Source organism: Ammospiza nelsoni, chromosome 17 (genome assembly GCF_027579445.1).
Source record: "Ammospiza nelsoni isolate bAmmNel1 chromosome 17, bAmmNel1.pri, whole genome shotgun sequence".
Lineage (NCBI taxonomy): Eukaryota > Metazoa > Chordata > Aves > Passeriformes > Passerellidae > Ammospiza > Ammospiza nelsoni.
The window spans coordinates 13670205-13689392 of record NC_080649.1 but is presented as its reverse complement, the minus strand read 5'-3'; the positions used below and the strand labels follow the sequence as shown (position 1 = coordinate 13689392).

General features: G+C 59.8%; 4 protein-coding genes across 4 annotated transcripts; 3 read left to right on the top strand and 1 right to left on the bottom strand.

Annotated features, from left to right (window-relative positions):
- Nucleotides 1-150: 150 nt before the first annotated feature.
- Nucleotides 151-5387, top strand: LOC132081020 (deoxyribonuclease-1-like). The gene is made up of 9 exons (XM_059484490.1): nucleotides 151-166; nucleotides 1328-1475; nucleotides 2455-2543; nucleotides 2698-2781; nucleotides 2904-3019; nucleotides 3777-3889; nucleotides 4537-4691; nucleotides 4772-4868; nucleotides 5161-5387. Exons 2-9 carry the CDS (start codon nucleotides 1329-1331, stop codon nucleotides 5212-5214), a joined length of 855 nt encoding a protein of 284 aa, XP_059340473.1. The 5' UTR covers nucleotides 151-166; nucleotide 1328; the 3' UTR covers nucleotides 5215-5387.
- A 1471-nt stretch (nucleotides 5388-6858) lies between these two features.
- On the top strand, nucleotides 6859-10185 carry LOC132080860 (deoxyribonuclease-1-like 2). The gene is made up of 8 exons (XM_059484219.1): nucleotides 6859-7008; nucleotides 7294-7382; nucleotides 8372-8455; nucleotides 8569-8669; nucleotides 8744-8856; nucleotides 9169-9323; nucleotides 9437-9533; nucleotides 10009-10185. Exons 1-8 carry the CDS (start codon nucleotides 6859-6861, stop codon nucleotides 10057-10059), a joined length of 840 nt encoding a protein of 279 aa, XP_059340202.1. The 3' UTR covers nucleotides 10060-10185.
- Nucleotides 10186-10260: 75 nt separating this feature from the next.
- On the bottom strand, nucleotides 10261-16224 carry ECI1 (enoyl-CoA delta isomerase 1). The gene is made up of 7 exons (XM_059484218.1): nucleotides 16169-16224; nucleotides 15781-15927; nucleotides 14709-14836; nucleotides 14009-14155; nucleotides 13040-13161; nucleotides 12022-12200; nucleotides 10261-10760 (listed from the first exon to the last, which is right to left on the bottom strand). The coding sequence occupies exons 1-7, from the start codon at nucleotides 16206-16208 to the stop codon at nucleotides 10594-10596; spliced, it is 930 nt and encodes a 309-aa protein (XP_059340201.1). The 5' UTR covers nucleotides 16209-16224; the 3' UTR covers nucleotides 10261-10593.
- A 740-nt stretch (nucleotides 16225-16964) lies between these two features.
- PTX4 (pentraxin 4) lies at nucleotides 16965-18499 on the top strand. The gene is made up of 2 exons (XM_059484010.1): nucleotides 16965-17129; nucleotides 17252-18499. The coding sequence occupies exons 1-2, from the start codon at nucleotides 17001-17003 to the stop codon at nucleotides 18497-18499; spliced, it is 1377 nt and encodes a 458-aa protein (XP_059339993.1). The 5' UTR covers nucleotides 16965-17000.
- The last annotated feature ends 689 nt before the right edge of the window (nucleotides 18500-19188 follow it).

The window sequence follows — 19188 nt, the reverse complement described above, 5'->3', positions numbered from 1 at the left end:
CTCTTTTTTCACTGAGCAGCCCTTTGCTTCCGTGAAAAATGCCATATGGAGCCTGCGGCCTCACATGATCCTTGGCTGGGCACCCACCTGGCAAGGAGAGAGTGTCCCTCTCCATAAATGCAGGTGCAGATCCTCCCCCCTCCAGAGTCCCTGGACGACATCAAAGGTAGGTCCTGCTCTCCTCTCTTCCCACACCCCCAGGGGCTTCCCTTGACAGTGTCACCTCCTCCAGCTCAATTCTACCACAAAGCTCTGCTGGGTGCAACTCGGGGGTGAATATGCCTCTTGTAGGTGCCTCTGCCTGGGAGGTTCAAAGGCTGTTGTGCTCTCCAGAAATGGGGAGGATTTATGGGGCTTTGGGCAATTTTGGCATGACCAAATCATGGCATTGCCCAGTGGCTGCGTTATCAACTGAAGGGACTGTAGTGTTAGAGGGAAGAGTTTGGAGCAGGAGTGCAAGTGGGAACAGTGAGGATTTAACTAGAGCAGCTGCCCCAGAAGGAAAAGTGAGCCTGAGGCCAGCAGATCCTTCCTCAGGCTGAGATCTGATGTGCCAAAAGCTGGAGCATTTGCCCATCCTCTCAGGCTGTTTGTCAGGCTCTGGGCGAGTTCAGGCACTCAGGAGCCCAGCCTTGGGCAGGGCTCAGGGCTCAGATCTGGTGAAACATTAGCCCAAGGCAGTCGAGTGCCAGGGGAAATCCTTCCCAAATGCCTTCCCCGTGGGTGGGAGCTGCAGCACTGCCTTTGCAGAGGGTCCTGAGGGAGCCAGCTGGGTGAGGATGGGGCAGGGGCACTGCTGGGTGAGGATGGGGCAGGGGAGGGGGAGGGGGAGGTTACCCAGGTGAGGATGCTCCAGGCAGTGAGGAAGGTGGGGAGGGTGCCAGGGAGGATCTGTGCCTTGCCCTGTCCCAGCACAGCTGCTGTAGGGTCTTTGGGGTCACTGCCACTGATCCAGGGAAAGGTGGGAGAGGCACAAGCCAAGGGATTTTGGGCTCCCTGGCCACTGCTACCAATCCCAGGCCAGAAGAGGCTGAGCTCTTCCTCATGGGGAATGAGGAAGTCACTGTTCTGTGTCACCATTAAAGGGCACTTGCTCACTGGCCAGGGAATTTTCCACTCCAGCCTTGTGAGTGACCTGGCCTCCTTCCAGGAGGGACAGGTAGGATGAGGCCCCATGCAACAGAGGTACAATCCCTACATCCTGGTGGTTCCCCAGAAAACACCTCCCAGTGGAACCACTACGGCCAGTGGGAATACCCTGGTTATCCCTATTGTCCCAAATCTCCGTCTCACCAGGAGGGCTGAGCCCCTCTGCTCCTCTGCACAGGATGGCAGCCTCGAGGCCGGTGCTGTCGATGCTGGTCGCAGCTCTCCTGCTGCACGTGGCCACCTCGCTGAAGATTGGTGCCTTCAACATCAGAACCTTTGGGGACGCCAAGATGGCCAACCAGACCATCGCAAACATCATTGTCTCTGTGAGTGCAGGGAGCAGCAGGCCTGGACATGCTCTGCTCTCTGGGGTGCAGCCAGCTTGGGCAGTGGGTCACCTGCTTCATCCATCCATCCATCCATCCATCCATCCATCCATCCATCCATCCATCCATCCATCCATCATCCATCCATCCACCCACCCCACCCATCCATCCATCCATCCATCCATCCATCCATCCATCCATCCATCCATCCATCCATCCACCCACCCACCCACCCACCCCACCCATCCATCCACACAACCATTCATCCATCCATCCATCCATCCATCCATCCATCCATCCATCCATCCATCCATCCATCCATCCATCCACCCACCCCACCCACCCACCCATCCATCCATCCATCCATCCATCCATCCATCCATCCATCCACCCACCCACCCACCCCACCCATCCATCCACACAACCATTCATCCATCCATCCATCCATCCATCCATCCATCCATCCATCCATCCATCCACCCACCCACCCCATCCATCCATCCATCCATCCATCCATCCATCCATCCATCCATCCATCCATCCCTCCATCCATCCATCCATCCATCCATCCATCCATCCATCCATCCATCCATCCATCCATCCATCTATCCATCCACCCACCCCACCCATCCATCCACACAACCATTCATCCATCCATCCATCCATCCATCCATCCATCCATCCATCCATCCACACATCTGCTCTTCCCCCATCACCATCTCCCACCTCAGGCCATCTCCACCCTTGCAGGTTCCCAGTCAAGGCTGGGTGAATTTGCTGCTGCCCAGGTTCCTCCCCTGGAGCAGCTGCTGGGTAGGTGGTGGTGGACACACAGGGCACACCAGCACCGGAGTCCCCTCCCTGGCCCTGAGGTCCCTGCTGCCCTCCCACTGCCAGCCGGGGAGCCTCTGCATCCCAGAGAGGCAACCCCAGAGCAGCTCCTGGCCAGGGGAGAGCAGCTCTGAGCATTTTCCCCCAGATCCTGTCGGAGTACGACGTCGTGCTGGTGCAGGAGGTGCGGGATGCCGACCTGAGCGCTGTCAATGACCTCATGGAGCAGCTCAACAGGTGAGCCAATGGCTTGGTATGGGAGTGACTGCAGAGGGGACTCTGGGGTGGATTCCAGCCCTGCCAGGGCACCTCTGGCTCCGCTGGAGAGAGCCTGGTGGATGCTGGGGAGCACCAGGAGCCTCCTCTCACCCTCTCCATAACTTGCTCCCAGTGCTGGGAAACACCCCTACGACTTATTGATCAGCGTGCCCCTGGGTCGGAGCACCTACAAGGAGCAGTACCTCTTCATCTACAGGTAAGGGATGCTGCCAGGTGTCACCTGCTGCCCTCCCCAGCAGCCCCCAAAGGGGATGGGTACTTTGGGGACCCGGGCTGTGCAGGAGCAGTGCTGGGGGCTGCCCTGCTCTCCTCCCTCAGGTCAGACATGGTCTCCGTGCTGGGAAGCTACTACTACGATGATGGCTGTGAATCCTGTGGGACTGACACCTTCAGCAGGGAGCCCTTCATTGTGAAGTTCTCCTCACCAACCACACGTGAGCAGAGCCCACCTTGGGGATGCCCAGACCTGGCACAGGGTGCCCTCCATGCAGGGCTGAGCCCAGAGCTGTGCCTCCCAAGCACAGGGGGGTTGCAATCCTCCACCAGGGTCCCACCCATGGATGCCCAGGGGTCCTATCTCCCTGCCCAGCGTGGCCAGCAACCTCTGCTGTTTCCCACCATGTGCCATCTACCAATCACCTGTCATCTCCCACCATGAACTCTCTCCAGCTGTGTGCCATCTCATATTTCTAGCTGCTTCCCACCATGTCCTATATCCCATTATGTGCTACCTCCCATCTTGTGCCATATCCCATCATCTGCTTCCTCTGGCTGAGTGCCATCTCCCATCATGAACCATCTCCTATCACCTGTCATCCCCTATCCCTTATATCTCCCATCATGTCCCATTTCCCACTTTGTTCCACTGCCTGCCTCATGTGCCATCACCTCCACCTCCTGAGAACCTCCTCAGGGCACACACACTATCCCATCTCCTGCCCAAAACCATTTTGGCTTGCAAATGCTAATGGGAAACAAGCAGCAAACCCCAAACAATGCACCAAGGCATGCAGCTCCCCACTGGAATTTCCAGTCTTAGGGACAGGCAGAGCACCAAACTCATCACACCCTTTCCCTTCAGCTGCTTTTCCTGGCCATTAGCTGGGGCTTGGCCTGGGGTAGTTTCCTGGGGTTCCCATTCCCTGCTCAGGACTGCACCAAGCCAGGGGCTGATGGCCAGCTGTCCTGCAGGGGTGCAGGAGTTCGTGTTGGTACCTCTGCATTCGGAGCCCAGCCACGCAACACAGGAGATCGACGCACTCTACGATGTCTACACCGATGTCATCAACAAGTGGGGGACAAATGTAAGCTTGGGGAGCTTGGGGAGCCTCCCCGGGGCAGCCAGGTGGGCAGGTGGGGTGAACATGTCCCACAGTGTGACCATGTTCACAGGGGTTCTTGGATGAGGGAAGAGACGAGGATCTGACTCCATGTTTCAGAGGCTTTGATTTATGATATTATGATATCAAAACTATACTAAAAGAATAGAAGAAAGGATTTTATCAGAAGGCTAGCTAAGAACAGAAAGAATGATAACAAAGACTTGTGGCTTGGACTCTCTGTCCAAGCCAGCTGACTGTGATTGGCTATTAATTAGAAACAACCAATATGAGCTAATCACTGATCCACCTGTTGCATTCCACAGCAGCAGATAACCATTGTTTACATTTTGCTCTTGAGGCCCAGCTTCTTAGGAGAAAAAGTCCTAAGGAAAGGGTTTTTCCTAAAAGATATCTGTGACACCACAGGAGGCCTCTTGTACCATCAGAGCAGGTGCCATCCCAGTTGTCTCCAAGCAGGGAGCTGCTGGATGGCCCTCCTGCCATTCCTGGGGGCTTCTCCATGCACACTGGGTCACCTCAGGGGGGTTTTTAGATTAAGAAATCTCCCTCAAGATTTTAGGGAGCCCTTGCTCCCTAAAGGGACAGGGACTCAGTGCTGTGCCCTGCAGGACATGATCTTCCTGGGTGATTTCAACGCTGACTGCTCCTATGTGACGAGCTCCCAGTGGCCGTCCATCCGCCTGCGCTCCCTGAGCGCCTGCGAGTGGCTGATCTCCGACAGCGCCGACACCACCGTGGCCGACACCGACTGCGCCTACGACCGGTGGGTGCCGGGGCAGGGGGCACGGGGGGCTGGCACAGGGAGCACTGAGGGGCACTGACACCCCCCTGATGCCTTGGCAGCATCGTGGCCTGCGGCACCGCCCTGCGCCAAGACATTGAACCTGGCTCTGCCACCGTCAACAACTTCCAGAGGAAATTCCAGCTCCAGCTCGAGGATGTGAGTGAGGGGTGGGTGAGGCGTGAGCCCACCAGCATTGGGATGTGCCCCACCATAGGTCCTGGGAGTGTGGGAGGGCTCCCTGTTCCCAAGGGTGCCCCTAAGGGTGGTCTGACCCCAGCTGTTGTACTGAATCAACCCTCCAGATCATTTTGGGGTACAGTCTAAATTTTGGGGGTTGGAGTGGAGCATTGGGGTCCCAGCCAGCCATGAAAGTGGCAGTGGGTCCACATGAGCTCAGAGTTTATGAGTTGACTGTTGTCAGGGTGACTCTGCTCTCCCTCACATGCAGGCTTTGGCTGTCAGCGACCATTTCCCAGTGGAGGTGACCCTGAAAGCACTCTGAGCCTGACACCACACCAGTGGCTACCAGGACACCTCAGCACACACCTGCATCCCTCGTGGGAGCCCATGCACCACTGGTGCCAGCCAAGCTGCTCACTGTCCCTGCAAGGAGTCCTTGAGCTCCTGTGGAAGATTTTTGCTTTTTGCTTCCATTAAAAATGAGCCTTTCCTGCATCTGCAGCTCTGGAAGGGAGGTTCCTTCAGTATCCCCAGCAGCCCCTCAGCCCCCTGCCAGAGGGCCAGGGAGGTTCCCAGGGCTCCTGCCATCAAGAGACCTGCTCCCATGGGGTGGTGAGCTCTGCTTCCCTCTCAGCTGATGGTGGCAAAGCCAGGACTCTGGGAAGGGGCTGGGGGCTCCAGGATTTCCAGGGTGCAGGATGCTCTGCTGCCAGCTCACAGGGCCACATCCTGGCAGAGCCTGCCTGGCTGTGGGGCTCTCCCTCACACACACGCTGACAGGGCGCTGACAGGGTGCAGGGAGGATGTGAATCAGCTCCCAGGGGGCTTCCCAAGGGGTTTCGGTGCCGACACAGCACCGAGGGACAGGGGATTCATCCCGAGACTGGGTGTGAGGACACAAAACCTGGAGCTGCACGTGAGAGCCTGGCAAGTCCTGGCATGAGCAGCCACCAGAGTCAGCTCTGTTGTCATCCTGGGGTGATACCATGGGCCATGGCAGCCCTCCTGGGGCTACTTTGGGTCACATTGCAGCTCTTCTGGGTAACACTGGGGCTGCTGCAGGGGTTTACAGCCATCCCCTCCTGCCGTGGCTGGTGGTGCTCACCTACCTGACCCACACACTGGCCATTTCCTTCTCTTCCCTCTAATTACACTGTCTGAATCACCCAATTAAGGCCAGCGCCCTTCACCTCCTGCCTGGCCACCGTGCCCACTCTGTCATCCAGATGCCCCCCCAGATGGCAGCCCCCAAGTCCCACACACCCACCCAGTCCCACAGGGATGCCCCAGCATTTCCAAGTCTCCCTGTCTGTCCTTTGCTGTGTCAGCACAGGGATGGCTGGCCTGGCCCCACCCCGTCGCCCTGTGGGATTTTTGGTTTCCCAATGTGGGAAGGAGCCCAAAGTTATGTCAGAACCCCCAGGGGGTGTCAGACTCATCCTGCTTTGCTGGGAATAAAGCTGCCCGTCCTGCTGCCGGCAGGGCAGAGGTGCTGCACCTTCAGCCAGGTGAGGACAGCTCTGGGATCAGCGCCTTCAACTGCAGCCAGGTGGGACTGGGATCAACTGGGACGAGTGGGGATGAGGCTCCTTACCCCAGCAGTGGGGGTTGTGGTGAAGTTTAATGATGTGGAACAGCCTGGGGTGCCTGGAATGCTGGCAATGGTGGATGGGGCTGGTGGGCAGCAAAGACACTCTGGTGGGGGAGTGGAGCTGGGTGATCACTGGAGCTGAAGAGGCAGGCTCACAGTGGTGAGACAGGATTTATCTTCATCTGGGAGTGGTGAGCTGGCAGACTGCCCACACCAGCTCTGCAACATGCTCTGGGCAATGCCCACCATGACACACTGTCACACACCAGGACTTTGGAAGGACTTTGTTTTTTTCCTCTACCCCAAACTCAAAATAGTGTTCCGAGTTCATCTCCCATCCCTGCACCCCTGTGACCCAGCATCAATCCTGCAAGAATGGGGACTGTGACACTGGAATTGTCCCTGCTGACTGTGGCTCTCCTCCTGTGCCCAGCCACTGCCATGCTGCGTATCGGTGCCTTCAACATCCAATCCTTTGGTGACACCAAGATGTCCAACAAGGAAGTGGCAGAGATCATCATCAATGTGAGTGCAGCCAGTGCATGGGGGTGGGCTGTGTGCTGGGACAGACCCCAACAAGGCTCCTGTGTCAGAGACATGGGGATGTGGCTGAGCATGGGATGGCACTGCAGTGCTGGGGATGGCCTGGGTGGATGGAGGCTTGCTGGGGTGTCAGGTACAACCTACAGTCCCTCTGAGCCCTCCCTGGGGACACCTGCCCTACCCCAAGGGACATGCAAGTCCCCATGGTGCTGAAGCTGGAGCTCCTGGCTGGGAGGGTGGCCCTGAGCTGTCCCCCTCGGCCCGCAGGTGCTGCGCCGCTACGACGTGGTGCTGGTGCAGGAGGTGCGCGACTCCGACCTCAGCGCCGTCACCCAGCTCATGGAGCAGCTCAACAGGTACAGCGGGGCTGGGACTGGCACAGCAGCACCAGCAGGGAAAGCCAGGCTGCCTGAGCACTAAGAGGAAAAAAGTTATCCATCAACAGAGAGTTTATTTTGGGGGAAAAAAGAATAGGGCATTAGGAGAAATGTGCTGGGGTTAGGAGGAGGCACTGAAAACAGCGCTGAGAATAACCCAGTGAAGGGAATGGGGATGCAAGTGAAACAAATCCCTTCTGAAAGCTGTAAGCTCACCAGAGCATGCAGGAGGAAAAGGAACTACAGCTCTGGCAAGCTCTGTCTCCAAAATCCAACAGGACAGGGCAGAAGGAAGAGAGGGAGGAAGGGACAGGCAGATCTTGAACCCCAAGACCCGGTGAGTGGCAGGGGGACCCCAGGATGGGCCCAGCAGTGGATGGTGCTTTGAGGGGGTGGTTCTGGCATCCTAGGAAGAAAAGGGGCTGCTGAGGTGGGCTAAAACTGGCCACAGCAGGGTGGCAGCCCCTCCACCAGCTGGGTGCTGACCCAGTTTTGGAGAGGGCACGGCTCGGGACCATGCGGAAGCTGCTGCTGCCGTGTCGAAAGGCAGCTAATGCTCCTGAGCAGGTGTGCCCAGCCCATGTCCTCACCCCTTCCGTGTCCCCTCCAGCATGGTCACAAAGCAGCCAGGGCAGGGAGGGTGACGCTGGGTGCTGCAGAGCCCCAGGCTGCTCATTGACCTAATTTAGCTCTGCTGCAAATGAAGGGGAGGAATGTCCCTGCAGAGAAAGGGTGACAGGAGCCGCCCCACGTCATGCTGTGCCCACAGAGCCACCTGGGGAAGAGGCTTTGGGCGCTTCAGAGGTGCTGTATCTCATGTCACCCCACAACCAGGGCACTGTGAACCATGGGCACTCTAGAGCAGGACCAGCTGGTGCAATCCCTCAGGCCACCCAGCTCCTGGACATAACAAAGCCAATCCAGGATGGTCCCAGCCATGTCACTGTCCTCCCTTTGTGTCTCTGCAGTGCATCCACATCCCAATATGACTACGAGATCAGTGGCCCCCTGGGACGGGAGAACTACAAGGAGATGTACCTGTTTATCTACAGGTAATGGGGCTGGAAGTGCTGGCAGTGACATGGCACTGCAGGGCCACCAGTACCACAGAGGGGACACAGGGGCTGTGCCAAGTCACAGAGTCACCATCCTTGTGTTGCCACAGGACAGATGTTGTGTCTGTGGTGGACACCTACCAATATGAGGACCCCCAGGATGTCTTCAGCAGGGAGCCATTCATCCTGAGGGTGTCAGCACCCAGCACCAGTAAGTGGGGGAACAAATGGCCATGGGTTGTGGCATGGGGTGGCCATGGGGCTGACATCCCTCTCCCTTGGCAGAGGTGAAGGAGTTTGTGCTGGTGCCCCTGCACTCGGCCCCACACGATGCTGTCACTGAGATTGATGCGCTCTACGACGTCTACCTGGCCATCATCAACAAGTGGGGGACTGATGTGAGTGTCACCAGCACTGGGGGGACACAGAGGTTGGGGGACGATGTGAGTGTCACCAGCACTGGGGGCACACAAAGGTTAGGGAAATGATGTGAGTGTCACCAGTAGTGGGAGGGGACACAGAGGTTAGGCACTGAGCCCCAGGGACTGTCTGACCCACACTGGGGCCCTGATTTGAGGTGAGCACAGCCAGTGCAGGAGTGCTGGGGTCAGAACCCTGTTCCTGCCCTGTGACAGGGTGGTCCCGGCCACCCCCAGGGGAGGGCTGGTGGCAGGAACAGCCCACCACTCAATCTCCCATGTCCCCTGCAGAACATGATGTTCCTGGGGGACTTCAATGCCGACTGCTCCTACGTGCAGCCCGGTGACTGGCCGTCCATCCGCCTGCGCACCAGCGACATCTTCAAATGGCTGATCCCCGACAGCGCCGACACCACCGTGGGCAAGTCAGACTGTGCCTATGACAGGTCAGTGCTGCCACCACAGCACCACTGTCCCCTTCCCTGGCACCCCAGGGACCCCCTGCACTGCCAGCAGGGGCAGCAGTGGCACCCACCATCCACCCCCATCTCCCCTGCAGGATCGTGGTGTGTGGCAGCAAGCTGAAGAGAAGCGTCCTGTCCAACTCAGCTGGTATCTACAACTTCCAGCGTGCTTTCCAGCTGGACCAGGAGCAGGTGAGCCAGGATCACACATCTGGGGCTCTAGCAGGCACCAAAGCTGAGCTGGCCCAGGCTGCAGGGCTGTCCTTGTCTCTTTGAGGGGCTCAAGGTGACAAAGGACCCAAAGGTAGAAACAGGACAAGGGATTTGGGGTCACTGCCTGTCCCCATTGGGAAGAAAGGCACAGGGCTTTTTATTGTCTTCCATGAGCAGGACTCAAGCTCAAGCCAACCTTCAACAACCCATTGCTGGCACAGAGCCCCCAGATGAGACATGGGAGCTTGGAGGGCAGGGGGCACCCTGCCAGTGCCCACCCCAAGCCACACCTGGCCACCTCTCCGTGAGAGCCTTGTGTGTTGAGTCTCTCGGGGCTGGGCACAGTGTGCCCCCTCCAGGAGGCAGAAGGTTCTGGCAGGGCAACTGACTGCCCAGCAGCAGAGTGAGGGGTGAGTGACTCACTGAACATCTCCCACCTTTTGCTCTCCCCCAGGCCCTGGCAGTCAGTGACCACTACCCAGTCGAGGTGAAGCTGGCAGCCTGAGCTCCTCCTGCAGCCACAGACCAGGATCCAGCTCCCACCAGCAATCCCCATGAAGGTGTTCCACTCAGCTCCACCCACAAGTCCTGTGCATGGGCTGCCCCAGATCCCAGTCTGGAGAAGACTGCCATGAACCAGAGCCTGGGACAGGCCACCAGCCAGCACACTGTGACCACAGACAAGTCATGGAACAAAGCATCCATCTCCTACCTCACTGAAGATTTATTGACAAACCTCATTTCACGATTAACTGTTGGACAGGAGGGAGGACATCCAAGGACCATCAGGCTCGGGCCGTGGCGTGTTGAGACCCTGTCCCAGTCCATTCCTTGGGGGCTGGGTGGGCTCTCCCTGCCCTTGGGGAAGGCAGCAGTGGTGTCAGGCACTCTACAGGCACAAAGGGAAGGGGCAGCCGGGTGGCTGTGGGACAGGTGGCACGTCACCGACTGCTGGCACTGCGGGTGGCTTCACTGTGAGACCAACAGCTACTGCAGCGTTTCAGAGGGTGACTCAACCTCCTAGGGACCAGCTGGAGCTTCAGCTCTTCCTCTTCTTCAGCATCTCCATGTACATGCGGAGGGACTTCTGGATGGACTCTTTTGAGACGAAGGTGACGAAGTTTTTGATGTCTTCCTCCCGGTGAGCTACCAGCCGGTCCAACACCGCCTTCCTCATCATGGTCTTGGTGAGCTGGCGGGCATGGTCTGCAGAGAGGACAGCAAGGATGAGCAACACATCCTGGTCTCACCCCTGACCAGCTCTCAATGCCACCAAATGCAGCTCTAATGGGACAGTTCACACAGCAAAATACTCTTGAAAGCAGCAGGGAAAGGGGAAAGAAAAACCCATCAGCTGGGAGCTGAACTGGTTAAACTCTCATACAATAAATTATGGTTGTACTGCTCAGTGGAGTAATGACTGATCTACTGACAAAGATGACAAAAAGTTGTGTACCTCCTTCTCTCTGTGCCCTCCAGAACCCAATATCCACCTTCAATACATACCAGCAATCAAACAACATTCCTTATTTGAAACTGCTGTGGCTCCAAGCTCCCCTGAACCACCCCCTTCAATCCCTGCAGGACAATCTGCTCCTGCCAACCCTGCTGTACAAAAGCCAGCAACACCTCCCTCAAGCTCATTCCTGGGCCTGTGCCACTCCACATGGACATGTGGATGCTGCTGGAGCAGCAGGGGCTGATGGAGCTGACTGAGGCCTCGAGCACACACCCTCACAGAGCCAGGTGCAGTGATGTGCAGCACATCTGCTGCACAGATGTTTTATTCATGCACTTTGTGACAATGAAATGAGGACTGACTCCCTCCAGCCACACACTGGGAACCCTGAATTGCTCCAGCACCTGGGTGCTGAAGCCACCTCCACCCAGACACAGTTCTGATTTAGGGGAAGGATCTCACAGGACCTCCTGGAAGTCAGGAGAGGGCACAGCTGAGATTTGCTCTGGGGGGTGAGGTGTCACTCTAACATCAGGACAGCAGGGAGGAAAGGTGACATGGGCAGATCTGTGGAGAGCCCTCTCCCAGCCCAGGAGCCTTGTGCTGCAGTCACAGAGCAGCCCAAACACACTATGCCTGTGCTGTCTGCCTGTCCTCATGCACAGCCCCATCAGTGCCATCCAGAGTGCCAAGAGTTGATTCACACCATGAAAGCAGCCTGGCAGCCACCCAGGAGCTCTCACCCAGCCTGTTCACTCAGCTCCATGGCAGCTTTCCTGGGCTAACACCTCCACTGACAGACAGAGATTTGGTTTGTCTGTGGAGCTCAGACACCTCCAGACTGACTCAGCAGGGCTGGCAGGATGAGCTGAGCTGGAGCCACGTGCCCTGAACATTAGCACAGTGTCCCTCTCCTTTAGCCCAAGGCTGCTGGCACTGCTGGGCTGCTCCCAGGCACCAGCACTTCCCACTCGGACCAGGTCCCCTCCTGTTCTGGCAGAGCTTTACCAGGAAGGGCCAGCCACTGTGCCATGACAGCTGCAGCCTTCTCCATGAGCTTCTCCTCTGGCACCAGCTCATCCACGAGGCCCAGCTTGTGGGCCTCAGGTGCAGGGTGGAGGGAGCCCAGCTGGAGGGAGCGCTCAGCAATTCGGTGTCCCACAACATTCACAAACGTGTCCTTAAACCTGCAAGAGATGGGAGGGAAAGCCACAATCAGGGGCAGCTCACCCACACACCAAGAGCTGACAGCACCTGGTCCCACTCGCCAGGCTCTGAGAGCATCCTGGCCCCACTCCCCAGGCTCTGACAGCATCCTGGTCCCACTCCCCAGGCTCTGAGAGCACCCTGGTCCCACTCCCCAGGCTCTGAGAGCATCCTGGTCCCAGTCCTCAGGCTCTGAGAGCACCCTGGTCCCACTCCCCAGGCTCAAGGCTCTGAAGAGCAGCTGGTGGGCTCAGTCACAATGTGAAAATGGTGTGAGTAGAGCCATTTTTGGGGGTACCCCAAGAGAGCTCCCTCTCCTCTGTAAGAAAGCTGCCCTTTTTACTCTCAGTGCCTGTGGGTAGCCACTTGCTGGGACTGAAAGCTCCTTCCCAAGAGTACATTTACACATTCCTAGGGCAAACAAGGGCCTGGGTGTCAGTGTCTTAGTGCCCCTGTGCTTTCAGAGATCTCCAGATCTCCACACCATGGGATTTTGCAGGAACACAGTGTGTACCCAGAGAAAAGCCCATTACCAGATGAGCCTGACCCATGAGATCTCCCAGCACAAGTTCTAGAGTTAATTGCAAGGCCACAACTGAGGTGCTTGGTGCAGGATGTGAGGACACTCTGCAGCCTGAAATCTTTTCAGATACCTGCAGGACAGGACAGAAATGAGGTGTCATCTCCTGCAGCTGCAAATACCTGACCCCTGACACACAAACCACACCACCATGACCAACTGAACTGACTAATTAACTCCTTGAAGATGAATTTTCTAGAGATCTACACATGATATTACAAGTGGGAGGCAGTGTCCTACCAGAAGGGAGCCACAATGCCCAGCTGGGCCTCGTTCAGGCCGATGCTGAACTTGGGGTTCTCTGCCATGATCCTGTAGTCACACGACATGGCAACAAGGCAGCCCCCAGCTGGGCTGGACCCCTGGCAGAGAGAAGGACACAGTGAGACCAGGACATAGCTACAAACACCCCCAGCCTTGCTGATCACTCCAGAGCACAGAAGACACCAGGAAGACAGAGCAGATGTCCCCCAAATTTCTGATCACCTGATTCAAAACAGTTCTAAAGAACATTTCTGATGTTTATCAGGGTTTCACAGAGCCACAGGAGGGTTTGGGTTAGGAGGCACCTCAAAGCCCATTTCATTCCCAGCCCCTGCTACAGGCAGGCCACCTTCCACTAGATCAGGTTGCTCAGAACTCCATCCAGCCTGGCCTTGGACACTTCCAGGGATGGAGCAGCCACAGCTTCTCTGGGCAACATGTTCTAGGGCCTCACCCCCCTCACAGGGAAGATTTTCCTTCCATTTGTGACCATCTTTTCCACGGCTCAGTGCTGCTCAGCCCTGCACAGGATGCCTGAGAGAAAACCCAAGTGCCTTCAGGGGGGGCTGTGGACAGACACCACCGTGAGCTGCCAGGGCAGCACCGCCCTGGAAAACGAAAACAAAAATATAATGACCCATCCATGGAGACTCCAGCAGCACTTCCCTGCTGGCCAAGAACCCCAGCTGGAGGAGCAAAACCTGCTGGAAGTGCTGAAATGTAACCCAGCAGTCCTGCAGCTCAGACAGAGCCTGCACATCCCACGCTGCCATACCTTCCCACACCCCACAGAACTGACAGACACGAGTTTTGCCAGAACACCCCAACAGACACATCCCTGGATGAATTCCAGCCTGGTTTTTCAGCTGTCCCTGCCCACACAGCCCAGAGCAGCTGCAGCAGGTGACAATGGCACCCTGAGGAAGGTGGGCCCAAGGGACCTACGTTGACTGCAGCCACTGTGACCATGTTGGAGCCGTAGAGCCGCAGCCACATCTCCTGCACTGCTCTCCAGAACTCAGTGTAGTGCTCCACGCTCTTCCCACACATCTCAGTGATGTCCAGGCCAGAGGAGAATATTTTGGGAAGAGTCTGGAATTGGGAAAAGACAGAGGTCACTGAGAGTCACAGGGAAGGAGGGACCCTTTAGCTCTCAGCCTGGCAGATGGAGGAAGGGAAAGTGATGAATATGGGCTATAAATCAGGGTCTTATGGGGTTCTGAAAATACCTCCCCAGTGCTCCCACTGCCTGGATTATCCCATTACCATGGCATGCAGTGCTGGCCTCTGCTTGCAACACAATTTCTCATTGTCAGGGTGCCTGTGTGACTACATCACCCACACAGCACAAAACCTGTCCTGTCCCACTGCCAGGCACCACCTTGTCCCCACACCACATCTGAAAATAAGCACTGGCATCTCCCAGCAGCTCAGGAGATGTCACAGGATGTGTCAGGTTGGTAGATGAGCAGATTTGATTTTCATGACAAAGCACAACACTTGGTTGTCACGGCTCTGCTAGAAAAGGGCACAGAAGATCATGGTCCTTCCAAGAGCCCCCTGCCCTCCCCCCTGAGCCATTCCAAGGTGCCTGGGGGCCCTCCCTTGCCAGTGAGCAGTGACCCCAACAGGAGCAAGCCCTTACAGAGGTGATGATCACACCCCGGCAGGCCCGGTTGTTCTCCAGCTTCTCCAGGCTTATGGAAAACTCTGTGAGGAACTCCAGGCTGAGGCTGTTCACTGGGGGACTCTTGAACTTCATCATGGCAACACCTGTGCAGGGCAAGCACAGGGACATCAGACTCCTCCCCACAGCAGCCCACACTGCCCTGCCCAGGGGAGCTTCACCCACCTCCCTGTTTCCCTCACCAAACTGTGGCTTCCCACTCCCACTCAACAACATTCCTGGCTGTTTAAAAGTTTCCAGAGCAGCAGAGCCAAGGGCAAGGTCCTGTCTTTGCCCACAACCACCACAAGCCAGGGTCACTCAGGGGGGGTGCACAGGAGCACAGAGCAGGCCATGCATGGTGGCACCCCACGTGTCCCAAAGTCCAGCCACCTTCCAGGTCACAGTGCCCAGCAGTTCCCTTCTCTCTGGGCTCAGTGGGGAAGGTCAAACCTGCAGCTCCTGTCACAGCAAACAGCCATTTGTGTGTCCAGGGGTCACACACCTGCTGTGAGCCTGTCAGCACCAGGGAAGGGCTCTGAGCCCTTGTCCTTGCCCACACTGCACTACCCTACCCAAAAGGTTCTTCCTGAGTGCTGCAGCCATGACCAGCTGGGAACAGCACAAGGACACAGCCAGACACCTGAAAGCAGGAGCTGGGAAGCCACAGAAGAGGCCTGGGCACCTTTGTACAGAGCAGGGACATGGGAACGTGACAGCTATTCCTGGCAGCCGGGTCACAGGAATTCCCCACAGCTCTTCCCTGATGGAGCACTGCCACTCTGCCAGGTGCCCAAAACAGGGACCCCAGAGAGGGGACAATGCACAGGCAGGGAACAATGCCAGTCAGGATTTGTTTGTACCACCTGAAGTGCCCACAACTGATGAGATTCCCAACCCCAAACGCTTCTCCCTGAGCCCCCAAAGCAGCTGCAGCAGCAACACCTGGGGGACTTTGGTGACTTTCCAAGCCCAGAGCCACACATGCCACGGGACAGGGGTGGAAGGGATGTCCCCACACGCCCGTGGGTTGAGGGTGACCCCGCCGTACCTGAGCTCTCGTCCAGCTCCACCTGGATCTTGTTGTTGCTGAAGGAGCGGCACGGGGCGAGCGGGAGGCCCGGGGGCTGCGGGGGACTGGGGGGCGGCCGGGGGGCCCTGTCCCACGCTGGGGGGCGGCAGCACAGGGGCAGCACACCTGGGGACACAGACAGGTAAGGACGGGAAGGGCACAGCCCTCACAGGCGTGAGGGGCGCTCCCCAAAACCATCTGCGGGGACACGGCGGGACACGGGGACACCCCGACCCGCTCAGGGAGGATACAGGACAGGGGGACAAGTGGAACACCCTGACGGTAAGGGAGGGTCACAGAGAGGAGCAGGGGCTCGGGGACAGCCGAGCTCGCTGCAGGGAGCGGTCGGGGCAGGGTCCGGGCGCACCTGAGCGGCCGATCCGGCGGGCGAGGGCCGCAGCCGCCATCTTCTGCGGGCTCAAGGGTACGGGGCGGGGCCAAGGAGAGGGCGGGGGCGCCGGCAGTGTATTGAAGCCACGCCCATTGCTCTAAAGCCCCGCCCACCTGGTGCGCCGCTGCGCGCTCGTGCTGCCCTCTCGTGGTGGCCCTGCGGCAGCGCAGCGTCCTGAGGGCACGGACCGCTCCGTGCTACCGGTCCTGTCCTGTCCTGCTGGCACTGACCGCTCCGTCTGACCTGTCCTGTCCTGTCCTGCTGGCACTGACCGCTCCGACTGCCCTGCCCTGTCCTGCCAGCACTGACCGCTCCGTCCGACCTGCCCTGTCAGCACTGACCAATCCGTCCGACCGGTCCTGAGCTGCCCTGTCCTGTCCTGCCCTGCCAGCACTGACCGCTAAGTCCGACCTGTCCTGCCTTGTCCAGTCCAGTCCTGCTGGCCCTGACCACTCCATCCCCCCTGTCCTGCCCTATCCTGCCCTGTCCTGCCAGCACTGACCACTCTGTCCCACCTGCCTTGCCTTGCTGGCACTGACCAGCCTGTCCCCCCTGTCCCACATCCAGCCCCGTGCCCAGTATCCCCCACACCTTTCCCCACTCACAGCCGAGCCCCCCGGCCCGGCCCCAGCCGCGGAGTCCCGGGAGCTCAGGGCCGGGCCCAGCCGCCCCCGCGGAGCCGGGAGCCCCGGTGCGGGGCCGTGCCAGCGGTGCCTGCGGATCTCATCAGCGGCGGAGGCTGCCCGGGGGGACACTGCGGGGGCCGGGGCCGGCCTTGCCGTGCAGGCAGAACGCGCCCGGCGGCGGGATGGCGGGGATGGCACTGCCCCTGTGCCTGGTCCTCGCTGCTGCCCTGCAGGGCGGCCTGACCCGCGCCCCGGCGCCCCTGGCCCGGCCCGGCCCCCTGCTCCTGCGGCTGCGGCGCCTGGAGGAGCAGGTGGGTGCCCGGGCGGGGACGGGGCGCTGCCAGCCTGTGCCAGGGGGCACCCAGCATTTCGGGTTGGGCAGGGACCGGCATGGGGCCGTGGGTTCGCCCCACATCATCCCACTCCCTTGCAGTTTCTCCGGCTCCAGGAGGTGACACTGAACCATCTCCAGAGCATCGCCAGCAACTACAACATCTCCTACAACATCGATGGACGCTTCCAGGCACTGGCCGAGCAGGCGGAGGCGGCCGACGCTGCCCGGGCCGCCCTGGGTGCGGAGCTGGCCCGCCTGGCCGCTGCTGGCCGGCGGCTACGGCGCAGGCTGAGGAGGCTGGAGGGGACAGTGGGTGCCCTGAGCCCCCCGCAGCCCCTGCTCACCCACCCCCCGGCCGCGCTGGTGGAGGCTGGCACCGACCCGCACGGTGTGCCAGGCACCGCCCGGAGCCGGGACAGGCAGCCGGAGCAGCAGCAGCCCCCGGGACAGCCTGCCCGCAGCACCCCCAGCCCTCGCCCCCCGAAGACACGGCGGGGGCAGCAGCACCGGCAGGACGAAGGGCACCGGCTGCCCGCTGATGCCGGGCCCGGGGCAGCGCCCGGGGAGGATGAGGAGAGCCCTGAGGATGCAGCAGCAGCACCCCCGACCGTGGCAGCGATGCTCCCCACGGTCAGCACGGCTCCCCAGGAGCAGCCCCCAGCCCCCCGGCAGCCGGGACAGGGCAGGCACGGCCCCGCCGCCCCGGTGCCCGCCTCCCCCGCCTGTCGCACCGGGGCCGTCCTGCTCTTCCCCGAGCCCTCCGCTGGGCACGGGGCCGTCCTGGCGCTGGGCCCGCACCGGGGGCTCAGGGCGGTGTCGCTCTGCGCCTGGCTGGCCACGGCAGCCCCTCGCCTCGGGGCTCTCCTCTCGTACGGCACCGGGGACGGGCACAGCGAGCTGGCCGTGCTTGGCCGCGGTGCGGATCGCCCCGGCTCCGCGCGGTTCATCCTGGGGCACGGGCAGTTCCGGGAGCTGCCGGTGGCGCCGCTCCTGGATGGCAGATGGCACCACCTGTGCCTCACCTGGTCCTCGGGCCAGGGCCGGTACCGATTCTACGCGGACAGGAGGTTGCTGGCTGCCGGCTCCGGCTTCCAGCAGGGCTACGGAATTCCCGCTGGCGGCTCGGTGGCGCTGGGCTGGGGGCAGCACGGCCCCAGTACGGCCCTGGGCACTGCAGAAGCTTTTGTGGGTCACCTGGCTGGGTTCGCTCTCTGGAGAAGGGCTCTCCTGCCCGGGGAGGTGGCCAGGATGGCGACAGGCCGGGGGCTGCCCCGCGGGCCCCTGCTCACGCTGGCCGATGCCTCCTTGCGGGGCGGGGTGCGGAGGGTGGCGTGCCCGTGCCTCTGACGAGGCTGGCAGCGGGAATTGTCACGGCGGGGTCACGGTGCCGCTCCCGACACAGCTGAACCCTCCCGGGGCGATGGGACACCCAAGCAGGGAGCGCGTATCAGAACCGCCACCACCGAGGAGAAAAGGGTCTCGGCAGCCAGAGGTGGGACCGAAGGCAGAGGTCGCCTGCTCCCAGAGGATGTACAGCTCATGGTTCCTATTAAAACGCTCCTAACGTTAGAGAAACCCAATTTATCGCTGTGCTGCTCATTCACCGCCGCGCTCGGTGCCGCTCACAGCCGGGCAGGAGCTGCTCGGCACGGACAGCCCGAGCGGGTGGCGCTGCTCGTTCCGTGCCGCTGATCGGAGCAGGGGAAGCGGAGCAGGGACAGCCGTGACCGGGTGAGCCTGCGCCGCCGCCGGTGCCGTGGGCTGCCCGTGCCCCCGGGGCTCCTGGCGGGGCAGGGCTTTGGGCAGAGCTGGGATGCTCCATAAGGCCAAGCACACTCTGGGGAATTCTGTGCCTGGAGACCTGGAGCAGCGTCGGCTCTGGCCGTTCCCGGGGGGCCGGGTATGTGTATGGGGCAAAGCCTCGCAAGCTCTCAGGCCGCCGCCACCGGGGTCCCGCTCAGCCCATCCCACCCCATCCCATCCGTTCCGATCCCATCCCATCCATTCCGGGAGCGGCCCCCCGCCGGAACTACAAC